Source organism: Hyla sarda, chromosome 6 (genome assembly GCF_029499605.1).
Source record: "Hyla sarda isolate aHylSar1 chromosome 6, aHylSar1.hap1, whole genome shotgun sequence".
In the NCBI taxonomy this organism is placed as follows: Eukaryota; Metazoa; Chordata; class Amphibia; order Anura; family Hylidae; genus Hyla; species Hyla sarda.
The window spans coordinates 215,949,769-215,964,888 of record NC_079194.1 but is presented as its reverse complement, the minus strand read 5'-3'; the positions used below and the strand labels follow the sequence as shown (position 1 = coordinate 215,964,888).

At 47.5% G+C, this 15,120-nt stretch overlaps 1 protein-coding gene across 2 annotated transcripts in view; it reads left to right on the top strand.

Annotated features, from left to right (window-relative positions):
- Positions 1-15,120, top strand: part of NECAB2 (N-terminal EF-hand calcium binding protein 2) — a 223,908-nt gene that overhangs the window by 179,156 nt on the left and 29,632 nt on the right. For both annotated transcript variants that reach the window (XM_056526414.1, XM_056526415.1), the window contains one exon: positions 12,357-12,493. In XM_056526414.1, the coding sequence (XP_056382389.1) occupies positions 12,357-12,493 (137 nt within the window). The remainder of the gene's footprint in view (positions 1-12,356; positions 12,494-15,120) is intronic.

The window sequence follows — 15,120 nt, the reverse complement described above, 5'->3', positions numbered from 1 at the left end:
AAAACGAAACCATTTGTGAACATGTGCCCTGAAACCGCCAGATGGGTACACGCGTGACGCCTCCCACCACCTGAAAAAGAGGTTGGCGTTAGGAGGGGGCACAATGCTCATCCATGGCCATCTCAGACACCTACTGACAAAACTTGCCTGCAAACAAAAAAAATAAATATAACACAAGAGGAATTGTAGTAAATCAATCAAGAAGGAGTCATGCATCCTATCCCAGTTACCTTTTGAATTGAGAATTTCTCATACTGCCTTTACTCCATCCTCATGGATGATATTCGAATAAAGTGACTCAACATCGCACGTCATAAGCAAAAAATCTCCAGGTAAGACCACTTCCTTGAGTTGTTCCACCAGATGCCTGGAATCTCTGAGGTAAGATGGTTGATCCAGAACCAGTGGCTGCAAAAAATAATCAATGTAAGTGCATGCCTGCTCCGTCAGGCTACCAATGTCTGCCACTATCGGCCTGCCTCCTGGGTTGGTCAAGTGCTTATGTATCTTAGGTAACATATAGAATGCTGTTACCACGGGCATAGTCACATATAAGAAACTGTATTCTTTTTCGGAGATGATTCCATATCTTTTTACTGATTCCAGAAGACGATCTAATTTACGCTTGAATATTTCAGTGGGGTCAGAAGGCAGCTCCATGTAGTAAACACAGTCATTAAGTTGTCTCCTTGCCTCTGCAACATAAAGTTCAACAGGCCATAAGACAATGTTCCCTCCCTTGTCAGCCTCCTTTATGATAAAGGAGGACAGTTGTTTCAACTTCCTCAATGCCAACTGCTCCTTCCTTGTAAGATTTGGACCAGAAGACCCAACATTTGGCAAGTTTTTGATCTCCTGGACCATAACATTAAAAAACACCTATATAGCAGAAAATTAGCAAAGGGAGGTGCATACTTGGAGGGAATTCTAACAGGCCCTTAGCGGCCTCACCTTCAGAGAGCAAATACAGTAAATCCTGGAGCACTTGTCGATCAATATCGAGGATGGTTCGGGTGTCCCCGGCTGTGAATAAATTGTCTTCAGGGAAAGTTTCCTACAAAATAAATACAAGTCCTTAACCAGGGTGAACTTATCCACTTGTGCTGTAGGCGAGAAGGACAAACCCCTCTCAAGTACTGACCTCTCCTCCTGGCTAAGGTTGTATGTTATATTTCTTCCTCGGACGATATTGGTGTACTGAGGGGTAGTTGTAGTTGGCCTTCCTCTTCCTGGGGGCCTTTTTTGTGTTTGGGGTGACATTTGCCCATCTGGTACTGTGTCCGTGTCGCGTGATCCTAAAAAAATCACTCGAGCTGGATGCTGCTGTGCCCACTGCCACCCGGGAATCCCTGGGCTCGAAATTACCCCTGACATTGCCAGTATGTTTCCATCTGTACACCAAACCCCTATCATAATCTCCCTCATCACGTGCAAACGTTTCCCAGCAATAATGTCTTTTTCGTATTTGTCTAGGATATCACTCAACTTTTTTCAAAAAGATTCTACCTGCTCTATTGCATCAAACTGACCCAATTGACTTTCCAGGCCTGGAATGTGGGATTTTGTTTAAGTCAGTAGATCCTTATCATGTTCCAATAACATGTTAGTAATGATTCTGGAACATTGTGCCAATCCTGTTTCCCAAGTATACTTAAAAGTGGGAGTCACCTCCCAGAAGGGAAAAATCTGCACTCTAAGTCCCCTCGGGTACATAAATATTTTAAGATATTCCTTTAAACTCTTGATGTTCCACCAAACTCTAGTCATTGACTTGTGAGCTTCAATGAGCTCCTTAGTGATACGAGAAAAGTCAGAATTCACATTACCACTATCTTCCTCAACACTGGAAACATTCAACATTTGGCTATTCCAAAGTGCCTCCCTGGCCTCCAAACTGGGAGCCATGTTGTCAAATGAAATAAGAAGAAAAACCAATGCCCTGCCACAGTACCACAGTACACAGTACCACAGTATATATATCAATATAATGCCATGCGTGCCTCCGTCGGAACGCCACCCTACATGTGACGTGGCCGAACGCCATGCCCCACTTCCGGTCACGATGCATGTCACGTGGTGATGAGGGTTCGGCCACGTCACATGCCGCCAGGCTGTGCTGGAAACCTGGCTTCCGGTCATGGAGTATGCCACCATACAAGTGTGAGAGCAATAGAATCGGCATGTAATTATATATGCCCAGCACTTTAGGTACACAGGTGTTTTATGTTTCATTTGCCCTATATTCTGCTTCACTATCTAGCACAAATAACTCCTGAGGAAGCTACCACCAAGGGCAGCGGAACGCGTGGAGCTGCTGTGTGCCCCTTGCTGGTGAGGGTGTCCCTGAGAACCTTGTTACATGCTACCTTCTAGATAGCAGTTGGACATTAGTGGGTATTAGTGGCATGGGCTATTAGTGCCATTTTTACCACCCATTATTTCTTGCATGCAACTGCATCATGGTTTATTTTATTGTTATACACAGGCCCGGTGGTGTTTTGCACATGTGACACTTGTCTTTTGCTCATATCATACAACAAGGACCCTCCCTTTGGGTCATTTGTGTCTGCTAGGGGGTGGGTGTATAGTGGGATTACAATCCTCCTCCATGTTTTGTACATGTTTTTAAGTGGTTTTACATGTTTGTGCTATTATTAGTGTTTACAATAAATTGCATTTTGTACTTTTTTGTGGTGTGCGTCTTTGCATAGTGGATTCCTGTTACGCCTAGCGCTCCGGGTCCCCGCTCCTCCCCGGAGCGCTCACGGCGTCTTTCTCCCTGCAGCGCCCCGGTCAGTCCCGCTGACCGGGAGCGCTGCACTGTCATGGCCGTCGGGGATGCGATTCGCACAGCGGGACGCGCCCGCTCGCGAATCGCATCCCAGGTCACTTACCTGTCCCGGTCCCCTGCTGTCTTGTGCTGGCGCGCGCGGCTCCGCTCTCTAGGGCGCGCGCGCGCCAGCTCTCTGAGACTTAAAGGGCCAGTGCACCAATGATTGGTGCCTGGCCCAATTAGCTTAATTGGCTTCCATCTGCTCCCTGGCTATATCTGATCTCCTCCCTTGCACTCCCTTGCCGGATCTTGTTGCCTTGTGCCAGTGAAAGCGTTTAGTGTGTCCAAAGCCTGTGTACCTGAACTTCTGCTATCCATCTTGACTACGAACCTTGCCGCCTGCCCCCGACCTTCTGCTACGTCTGACCTTGCCTCTGCCTAGTCCTTCTGTCCCACGCCTTCTCAGCAGTCAGCGAGGTTGAGCCGTTGCTAGTGGATACGACCTGGTTGCTACTGCCGCAGCAAGACCATCCCGCTTTGCGGCGGGCTCTGGTGAAAACCAGTAGCCTCTTAGAACCGGTCCACTAGCACGGTCCACGCCAATCCCTCGCTGACACAGCGGATCCACAACCCGTAAGCCGAATCGTGACAGTAGATTCGGCCATGGATCCCGCTGAGGTGCCGCTGCCAAGTCTCGCTGACCTTACCACGGTGGTCGCTCAGCAATCGCAGCAAATTGCCCAACAAGGACAGCAGCTGTCGCAGTTGACCGCCACGTTACAGCAACTTCTGCCTCTGCTACAGCAGCAACCATCTCCTCCGCCAGCTCCTGCACCTCCTCCGCAGCGAGTGGCCGCTCCTAGCCTCCACTTGTCCCTGCCGGACAAATTTGATGGGGACTCTAAACTCTGCCGTGGATTTTTGTCTCAGTGTTCCCTGCATATGGAGATGTTGTCGGACTTGTTTCCTACAGAACGGTCTAAGGTGGCGTTTGTAGTAAGCCTTCTTTCAGGAAAGGCCTTGTCTTGGGCCACACCGCTCTGGGACCGCAATGATCCTGCCACAGCCACAGTCCAGGCCTTCTTCGCTGAAGTCCGGAGTGTCTTCGAGGAGCCTGCCCGAGCTTCTTCTGCCGAGACTGCCCTGTTGAACCTGGTCCAGGGTAATTCTTCAGTGGGCGAGTACGCCATCCAATTTCGTACTCTTGCTTCCGAGTTATCATGGAATAACGAGGCTCTCTGCGCGACCTTTAAAAAAGGCCTATCCAGTCGCATCAAGGATGTGCTGGCCGCACGAGAGATTCCTGCCAACCTCCAAGAACTCATCCATTTGGCTACCCGCATTGACATGCGTTTTTCTGAGCGACACCAAGAGCTCCGCCAGGAAAAAGACTTAGATCTCTGGGCACCTCTCCCACAGCATCCTTTGCAGGCTACGCCTGGGCCTCCCGCCGAGGAGGCCATGCAAGTGGATCGGTCTCGCCTGACCCAGGAAGAGAGGAATCGCCGTAGGGAAGAAAATCTCTGTCTTTACTGTGCCAGTACCGAGCATTTCTTGGTGGATTGCCCTATCCGTCCTCCACGTCTGGGAAACGCACGCACGCACCCAGCTCACGTGGGTGTGGCGTCTCTTGGTTCCAAGTCTGCTTCTCCACGTCTCACGGTGCCCGTGCGGATTTCTCCTTCAGCCAACTCCTCCCTCTCAGCCGTGGCCTGCTTGGACTCCGGTGCCTCTGGAAATTTTATTTTGGAGTCGTTTGTTAATAAATTCCGCATCCCGGTGACCCGTCTCGTCAAGCCGCTCTACATTTCCGCGGTCAATGGAGTCAGACTGGATTGCACCGTGCGTTACCGCACAGAACCCCTCCTGATGTGTATTGGACCCCACCACGAAAGGATTGAGCTCTTCGTTCTCCCCAACTGTACCTCTGAGGTCCTCCTCGGTCTGCCGTGGCTCCGGCTTCATTCTCTCACCCTTGATTGGACCACCGGGGAGATCAAGAACTGGGACTCTGCCTGCCTTAGGAAGTGCCTCTCCCCCCCTCCCAGTCCCGTCAGGCAAGCCTCTGTGCCTCCTCATGGCTCCCGTCCTTGTGTCACCCTGCCCCGTGCCAAGCTTCACCCTCTGCCCTCCCTCCCCATTCCAACTCCTGCTGCACTGCCTGCCGTTGAGGAAACCCTCCATTCTTTCCCGGTGTCCTCATCCCAGGGGAGGCAGTTACCGGACAAAAAAAGGGGAGACCTAAGGGGGGGGGGGGTACTGTTACGCTGTGCGAATCGCATCCCCGACGGCCATGACAGTGCAGCGCTCCCGGTCAGCGGGACTGACCGGGGCGCTGCAGGGAGAAAGACGCCGTGAGCGCTCCGGGGAGGAGCGGGGACCCGGAGCGCTCACGGCGTCTTTCTCCCTGCAGCGCCCCGGTCAGTCCCGCTGACCGGGAGCACTGCACTGTCATGGCCGTCGGGGATGCGATTCGCACAGCGGGACGCGCCCGCTCGCGAATCGCATCCCAGGTCACTTACCCGTCCCGGTCCCCTGCTGTCTTGTGCTGGCGCGCGCGGCTCCGCTCTCTAGGGCGCGCGCGCGCCAGCTCTCTGAGACTTAAAGGGCCAGTGCACCAATGATTGGTGCCTGGCCCAATTAGCTTAATTGGCTTCCATCTGCTCCCTGGCTATATCTGATCTCCTCCCTTGCACTCCCTTGCCGGATCTTGTTGCCTTGTGCCAGTGAAAGCGTTTAGTGTGTCCAAAGCCTGTGTACCTGAACTTCTGCTATCCATCTTGACTACGAACCTTGCCGCCTGCCCCCGACCTTCTGCTACGTCTGACCTTGCCTCTGCCTAGTCCTTCTGTCCCACGCCTTCTCAGCAGTCAGCGAGGTTGAGCCGTTGCTAGTGGATACGACCTGGTTGCTACTGCCGCAGCAAGACCATCCCGCTTTGCGGCGGGCTCTGGTGAAAACCAGTAGCCTCTTAGAACCGGTCCACTAGCACGGTCCACGCCAATCCCTCGCTGACACAGCGGATCCACAACCCGTAAGCCGAATCGTGACAATTCCTTTGCTATTGAGTCTCCAGATCTTAACCCCATAGAAAACCTTTGGAGGGAGTTGAAAGTCTGTGTTGCCCAGCGACTGCCCCAAAACATCACTGCTCTAGAGGAGATCTGCATAGAGGAATGGGCCAAAATACCAGCAACAGTGTGTGAAAACCTTGTGAAGACTTATAGAAAACATTGTACCTCTGTCATTGCCAACAATGGGTATATAACAAAGTATTGAGATTAACTTTTGTTATTGACCAAATACTTATTTTCCACCATAATTTGCAAATAAATTATTTAAAAATCAGACAATGTGATTTTATGGATTTTTTTTCTCATTATGTCTCTCATAGTTGAGGTATACCTATGATGAAAATTACAGGCCTCTCTCCTTTTTAAGTGGGAGAACTTGCACTATTGGTGGCTGACTAAATACTTTTTTTGGCCCACTGTATGCTTTTCAAATTAAACATATTGGAGAACTGGAGGCAATTGTGGATATGCGTTGTAGTTTAGTTTATGATTGCTTTAATCTAGAAGCCACCATTTGGTAACGTAAAAAAAAAGCTCTGACAGTGCCTACAAGGAGACAAGGAGATGACATGTCTACTCTATATTGGATGTGGCCGGCCTCTCTGGAGCCTTCTTCCTTCAGATCATTAGATAAACAGGATGGACAGAGATTCAAACAAGCCCTGAGGGGCTGCAAGTTCATATATATATATATATATATATATATATATATATATAAATCTAGAATGGTTAGCACCAGTTTTATTTCATAGGATGTGTGTGGAATTGCAGTTCAATTGTACAGGCTCCATAGCTGTCATTGTTTTCCAGTCCTTTAGTTTTGACTGGAAAACAGAATGTATTCTCAAGCCAAGATGACTTATTCTGAACTCTCATCTGCTATTCCTTTGTGTATGAATTGTTATTTACGGTTTTTCAAAATTGTTAATGTTCTGTTGAGACAGACCAGCAGATGGTCCGCCTGAATAAACTGAAGCTGGGGATGGGAGAAGAAGTTGCCCTTAATACTCTGAGTAAATCTGTATATGGACATTCTGCATAGATTTTTTTCAATCTATGACAGGTAACAAAGTACTAAAGAGAGGCTTTGATTTTTTTTTTTATTAATATTGCTTGAATTGATAAGAAAAAGCTTAAAGGAGTAATCCGCCCCAGACATTTTGTCTCCTATCCAAAGGATAGGGGATAAGATGTAAAATAGCGGGGATCCCGCCACTGGGGACCCAAGCAATCTTGGCTGTGGCACCCCAGACATCCGGTGCACGGAGCGAACTATGCCCTGTGCCGGATGACTTGCGATACGGGGTGGAGGCTTGTGACGTCATGGCCACGCCCCCTCAATGCAAGTCTATGGGAGGGGGCGTGATGGCCATAACACCCCCTCCCATAGACTTGCATTGAGGGGGCGTGGCCATGATGTAACGAGGGGGTGAGGCCGTGACGTCACGAGCCTCCGGCGCTGAACCCGATGCTCTAAACCAGGGGTGCTCAACTGGCGGACCGCGGTCCAGATCCGAACCTCGGCTGCCAGTCATCCGGACCTCCGGCCGGATCTCCCCTTTTTCATTTGTATAGGTGTCTTTAAGACACCGATACAAACGAACAGTGGCGCACCTACTGTTTGGTGAACCCAGCCCCGAAAACTTGTCAGGTCGCCGCACTAGTAGTTAGAGCAGTGTCGGGGCAGCGGAAGCGCCGCAGCGCAACAATTAGCGAGTCTGGGGTTAAAATCACTGCCTATAAGGAGCACAGGGGGAGCAGCACTGACCGTTCTATACATTTTGTGGCCACAGCAGGTCCATTACCTTTATTCCCAGCGCGGGCTCTTTAAAAATTTGTGCAGGGCCAGACAGGTCAGGGGCTGCTTGGAGCAGATGCGCATGTCTGCTCCAAGCCCCTGACAGGTCCCTGCCTCCATCCCCGCAGATCACCATCAGTGCACACAGGAGAACAGAAACCGCACCCTCCGCGCTACCTCACATTTTACCAGCGGCACTGGAGGGTGAGTGTACTGGCTGGGGCAGGAGTGAGAGGACCGAGGGGGAGATGAGATGAGGAGAGGTGACCCGTGCATGGATGGAAGGATGGGGAATGTGTGTGTGAGGAGACCATGGATGGATGGATGAATGGGTTTGGGGGGTTAGGAGACTGAATGGATGGGGGGTGAGGAGACTGTTAATGAATGGGGGTGAGGAGGCTGTTAATGGATGGGGGAGTGAGGAGACTGTGGATGGATGGGGAGAGGGGTGAGGAGACCCGTGCATGGATGGATGGAAGGATGGGTGTGTGTGTGTGTGAAGAGACTGTGAAATGATGGATGGCTGGGGGCACCAGGTGACTGTGGATGGATGAATGAATGGGGGTGAGGTGACTGTAGATGGATGGATGGGGTGGCGTGGTGACACTTAATGGATGGATGGATGGATAGGGGACAAGGTGACTGTGGATGGATGGATTGATGGATGGGGGCGAGGTGACTGTGGATGGATGGGGGCGAGGTGACTATGGATGGATGGGGAATGAGATGACTGGATGGATGGGGGTGAGGTGACTGTGGATGGATGGATGGGGGGGCGGGGTGACTGTGGATGGATGGGGGGCAAGGTAACTGTGGATAGATGGATGGGGGGGGGCGAGGTGACTGTGGATGGATGGGGGGGAGGTGACTGTAGATGGATGGATGGGGCGGGGTGATTGGATGGATGGATGGATGGGGGCGAGGTGACTGGATGGATGGGGGGGGTGAGGTGACTGTGGATGGATGGGGATGAGGAGACTGTGGATGGATGGGGGGGCAAGGTGACTGTGGATGGATGGGGACGAGGTGACTGTGGATGGATGGGGGCGAGGTGACTGTGGATGGATAAATAAATGGATGTGGGGGGAGGTGACTGAGGTTGGATAAGGGGGCAAGGTGACGATGGATGGGAGGGGATGTGTATATGTATGTATGATGGGTTAAGAGAAACGACGAGCAATGTCCCGCTTACCCACAACTCCCCACTGCGTCTCAGACTGGTGAAGAGCAACATCAATAGCACGGTATAGCAAAAGAGATTGTCCAGCACAGAACGTGCAATCTTCAACAATTTATTGTTTAAAAAATGACATTAGGACAAGGAAAGTCATGTGATGTCTTTCCAGGTGTCCGCATACACCCTTAGTCATACATAGTCTTCCATAGAAAGCGTTTCATTATATATAGGGAAACACGTGAGCACCTCAGGTGAGCTCAGAGTAGGTGTCACCAACCCAGGGGAACTCTGAGGAGGGAATGTGTTAAAGGAGAAGTATCATGCAGAAAAACTTATCCCCTATCAAAAGGATAGGGGATAAGTTTTAGATGACGGGGGTTTAGATCGCTGCAATCTCCTGCACTCCCATAGAGATACATGAAGGGGGCATGTCAACTGCTGCTTCGTGCGGAAGTTGACACGCTCCGTTCCTGTGAAAAACCGGGGTCCCGTGCAGGAGATCGAAGGGGGCCCAGCGGTCAGACCCCTGCCATCTAAAACTTAACCTGTATCCTTTGAATAGGGTATATGTTTTTCTGCATGATATTTTTCCTTTAATTAATTCTGGGGGCACAGTGGCATCACTAATTCTGGGGGCACAGTGGAATCATTAATTCTAGGGGCACAGTGGCATCACTAATTCTGGGGGCACAGCGGCATCATTAATTTTGTGCAGCACAGTGGCATCCTTAATTCTGGGGGCATAGTGGCATAATTAACTCTGGGGCAGAGTGGCATAATTAATTCTGGAGGCACAGTGGCATCAATTATTTGGGGCACAGAGGTACAGGGAACACAATGTTTGTCGAAAATATATTTGGGGGAAAAGCGTGTAGCAGTAATACTGCAGGGTAATAGTGTGTGCCAGTAATATACCAGGGGCATAGTATGTGGCCGTAATATACCAGGAGCCTAGTGTGAGCAGTATTATATTCCGGTGGTACAGTGTGTGGCAGAATTATTTTCAGGGGTACAGTGTGTTTCAGTAATATACCAGAGGTACAGTGTGTGGCATTATTCTATTCCGAGGGTACAGGGTGTATTATATTCAGGGGCACAGTGTGTGGTATTCAGGTGCACAGTGTGTGGTAGTAATATACCAGGGGCCCAGTATGTGGCAGTAATATATCAGGGTCTCAGTGTGTGGCATTATTATATTCAGAGGGTACAGTGTGTGGCAGTATTATATTCAGAGAGTGCAGTTTGTGGCAGCATCATATTAAGAGGGTACAGTGTGCGGCAGTATTATATTCAGGGGTACAGTGTGCGGCTGTATTATATTCAGAGGTACAGTGTGTGGCAGTATTCAGGTCATACATCCTCTACACTTCAGTTGCTCGTTTGGCACTGAGGCCGTTATTTGTGAACCAGGCCTTAGCGTTCAGCTCGGACTTTCACCGGATGGCAGACCTGGATAAGCGGACCCTCACTAAAAATAGTTGAGTACCACGTTCTATACTAATGCCAGGTGCAGCACAGAGATTGCGGGGTCCCCAGTGGCGGGACCCCCGCGATCAGACATCTTATCCCCTATCCATTGGATAAGATGTCTAGGGGTAGAGTACCCCTTTAACACTATTTTGTTTTGCATTAGTGACCCACCGTTAAGGGCCTATTGCTCAACGGGAACAGCGATAAGATGAAAACCAAGCAAATGCTTATTGACCTGCTGATCTCTGGGATTGTGAAGGCCTAAGGATTACTAGTTGGCAGAACATGCCCTGGTGTAAACAGGATTGGGCTTCTGACAATAAGAGAAGTGAAAAGCCACAATCCAGTGACTGCCAATTATTGGCCCAAGGCTGTACTCACACAATCATTTTTGGCAAAATTTGTGCCACAAGACTTTGATGACTTTGAATGTAGGCATTTATTCTTTTTTGTTTTAGACACTTTTTTTCTTTGTCAGACAAAAGAGGCAAAGGAGACATGGCGCTTGACTGTGTCAAAATCTTTTTTACACAAAATTTAAGCGAACTAATAGTTAGTCCAAACTTTGGACTAGACAATATAAGAATATGACAGATTTATCTAACAGCCTGAGCCACAATCTGGCACATTCTTAAACAGTTAGGTCTAAGTTTACACTTTCCAGTTGTCCAGATTTATCAATCTGCCTGAAACAAAAACTGTCTGGTCTTACCATAGCAATCCCATCCACAGAATAGGGTATCAATAGTTGACTGGTGGGGTGCAAGCAGTTTGCCCTAATTCCTGTGGCCCTTTTCACACTACCGGTATGTTCCTGCATTCTGACACCCGTTATTCATCAATAACGGGTCATGAAAAATTATGAAAAACTGAATACAACGGATGATAACTGATGACCAATTTTGACGGACATTTTGTCATCTGTTATGCACCGTTATAGTCCATTATTTTATTCCCATGTGACTTCCTGGTTGTGATTCTGTACTGAGCATGATCAGTAGCAATAACGGATCAGAAAAGAACATAAAAATAATGGACAATAACAGATGTCATTTGTAAACATCTGGCACCCATAGACTTCAGTGGTAAAATTTTAACATCCATTATTCCAACCATTATTTTGACAGGACAAAAATTAATGCATGCAACGTTACTTGCCCCATCAAAAATAATGGACATTAGTCACCACAGGACATAACTGATGCTAAAGGATGGTCAAAAAATCCCATTGTCATAAATGGGATTTTTTGACGGCCGTTTTATGGACTTTCTGACAGGAGTTCATGACAGAGATTTTTACAGGAGGATAAAGATAGTGTGAAAGGGGCCTTATGGTGGTGCCTGGGTACTGCAGCTTCAGCTCCTGGATTGGTAATCAATGGCTTTTCATGGAAAATCCCTTTTAAGATATGTAAGCCGAGCTATGATTTGTTGCTATGGGCAAAACCCAGACGGTTTTGGTTTCAGGCAGATTGATAAATCTTGGCCATCAGCATTAGTTCATGAAGCATTAATGCTGCTGTTAGGCCTCGTTCACATTGCCGTCGGACTCCGTTATTCGGATTTCCGTCGGCAATCCGGCAAGGACAGGAGTTTAAATTCCTGTAAAATTAATGGATCACCGACAGACCCCATGCAAGTGAATGGGGTCCAGTAGTAGCCGTTTGCATCTGACCCGTTTTTGGGGTCCGATTGGTTGAAAAAAGAAAAAGAGCAGGTCAGACCCTTCACGGGTTGGATGTGAACGGCAATGTGAACCCAGCCTTAGAATGAGAGGACACCCAGGGATAGTCAAGAGGACGGCAGCAGAGGTGCACTTTACTGTTTTTACTTTATTTTGTAGTAGATAAACATTCTAAAGCTGGACATGTACCAACGTGTGATCTTCTTGATGGGCAGAGTCCACAATGACAGACATTCGAACCCTTTAGTATGTAGAGAAATAAATAGTTACTGCAAAAGGTTTTTTTGTGTAGGTGTCATATATTGCCAAGAAGCGCTTGTGTAGACCTGCAGCCCACCACTGATGATGAGTGTATTCACCATGCTGACCTATCTCCACAGGTGTATGAGAAGGGCACCAACGTTGACCAGTTTGTGACCCGTTTTCTTCTGAAGGAGACGGCCAATCAGATCCAGTCTCTTTTCAGCTCGGTGGAGAGTGCTATAGATGCCATAGATGAGCAAACTAACCCAGTCAGGTGAGTTCTCGAAAAAACTTCTTCAACCGTTATACTGAACCTTTAGTTAAAATGTATTATTGCCTGAAGTCAGCTCCTTGAAATTTTAGGACAAGACTCCCTGGTATGTACTGCACTTATAGACGCTATGTACAATATACAGAGCTGAAGTGCAGATGTTTTTAACCCTTCCCCCCCTGCCCTGCAGGGGAAAAACACAAGGAATTTAGAATGTGATTTGCCCATGCTAATAGGGTGTTGCCCAAGAAATGTTGCGTGGTGTAGGTGCTAATGGGAAATAGGGTTGCCACCTGGCCGGTGTTTTACCGACACAGCCCCCCTGCCAGTATTTTTATATTAACAATACCGGCAATGTAATGGCCCGTATTTATCTAACCTATCCTTCAACTCCCAGAATATTGCACCATAACCTATACCAATGTTTCCCAACCAGAGTGCCTCCAGCTGTTGCAGAACTACAACTCCCAGCATGCCTGGACAGCCATTGGCTGTCCGGGCATGCTGGGAGTTGTAGTTTTGCAACAGCTGGAGACGCTCCTGGTTGGAAAATATGACCTATACTATATACTACTAGAGTATCTAGTCCAACATCCTGGAGTTGTAGCTTTCGTTTGGGCAGCTGCTGAGCCACAGGCTGTATCAGGGCATGCTGGGAGATGTAGTTAGTAACTAACTGCAACTCCCAAATTTGATAAAAAAAAGTGATCAAAAAATCACATCAAAACAAAAATGGTACTGTTAAAAAATACAGATCGGGGTGCAAAAAGGTGAGCCCTCATACAGCCATATAAGGAGAATTAAAAAGTTAAAGGGGTCAGAATTGGACAAAATTTCCCCAGCATATGTGTATCCTGTGATCATGTTACGCATATATAGATATGCAAATTAGCATGGACGGTATTTTTTGGCAAGAAAGGTGGCAACCCTAATGGGAAATTGACCCCATTCTCCTTTAAAGTTTATTTAATAAACCCAGTTATATAACTGTGGATGGAGAAATTGAATAAATGGATGAAAAAGTATCTAAGTGTCCACTGCTGATTACTTTTATCAGCAAGATGGGGGGTGATAGGTCGCCTCATGTTAAAATATCAACCGTTTGCATCCTGAAAGGAATATATAACGGTCCAGGTGCTCAAGCTGAGGTTTGGACAAACCCTTGGCTTATTTTACTCCTTTATTCGGAGAACTGCATGAGCGTTCACAACAGGACTGAATATAGGGTGCCAATGCACCAGTCCTCCCATATAGATTTATTGTCCCTCCGGGGCATGAAGACGAACGATAAATCAAATTGGTAAGAAATGGCTGAAATATAAAAATAAATGTCAAAAATTGAGCTGACCACAGATTCCGGTTCTGTTAGAGATGACGAATGATGGGCACATGGTTGACATATAGAAGGCACTGAAGTGGCTGAGGTAGATGGAGGCAGAGGGAGGGAAACACAAGGTGACCATGCTTGCCACTTTTTGAGAGAAACAAAAATGATAACAGAAGTACCAGAGATATGGCGGTGTACAGGACTCGAGTTTGATGTTGGTCTGGGTCATGTGTCTCCATAGAGATGAGAATCGCTCAGTGTAACCATGGAAACTGTTGGAGCGTAACAGCAGAGAGATATTAAAATGCCACTTCTATTCAGGACACAAACTGTCTCTTAGAACCATCTCCATGAATAGCGTGCACTGGCTTCATCCAAGTCTCGTCTTTACTAGTACTGGGACATATCCCAACATTTGGACCATCAGATCAAAATTTTGATAAATTCCAAGTAGTTTATATCAATGGGAGCCAGTAGGAAAAGATTTTTCTCATGTGACCATAGAGGCATATTTAGGGGAATGCCTAAATAGTTATCCAGACTATTACCAGACTGACAGCTCGTGTGAGTTTACAGCGATGTCTACTACGATTTAGAGTTGTGTATGTAAATAAGCAGTGTCGTAGATCATCATATTAAAGAGGAACACATTACGTATGGAAGAATATTTACCAAAAATTACGATCTCATATCTCAGCACCGCTGTTCCTCCTCTAATTTGAGATTTTTATCCGTAAGCTGCTAAAAATTGGCTTTGTGAGAGGGATGCTGAAGTGTTCCAGCAATAAAATGTAGAGCTTCACGGAATTTCAGATTTTATTTTTTTTTTTATGCTTGCACTGCAGATCTGCTCTAGAAAAAAAAAAAGATTATTAACTTGGAAAGTGACAACTTTTATGAGCTAATAAATATCCCAAACTGAAAAAGAAACACAAGAGGTAAAGTGTCTCTGGTGTCCTGTAAATCAACTTATGTACCTTCCCCCCCCAAGGGACTGCACAAGACGGCAGTGAACAATTTTGGAATGAAATATGACATTAAAAAAGAGTACTACTTAACTTTATTTGTCCTTGCTTCTAGTTTGGCCCTGACAGTAACATTGGTTACTGTGCTTAAGTTCTGCTTGATAGCCCCATAAAAAGTCACCCTTAGGGTACGTTCACACTGCGGAATTCCGCAGTGAACATTACCATCCGTGTGAATGTGTCTTCAGTAAGACCCGTTCACATTGAGGAATTTCTGCACAGAAAAGGAACACGTTCATTCTTTGTGCTGAATTCCGTGAGCACTGCATAGCCGTCAA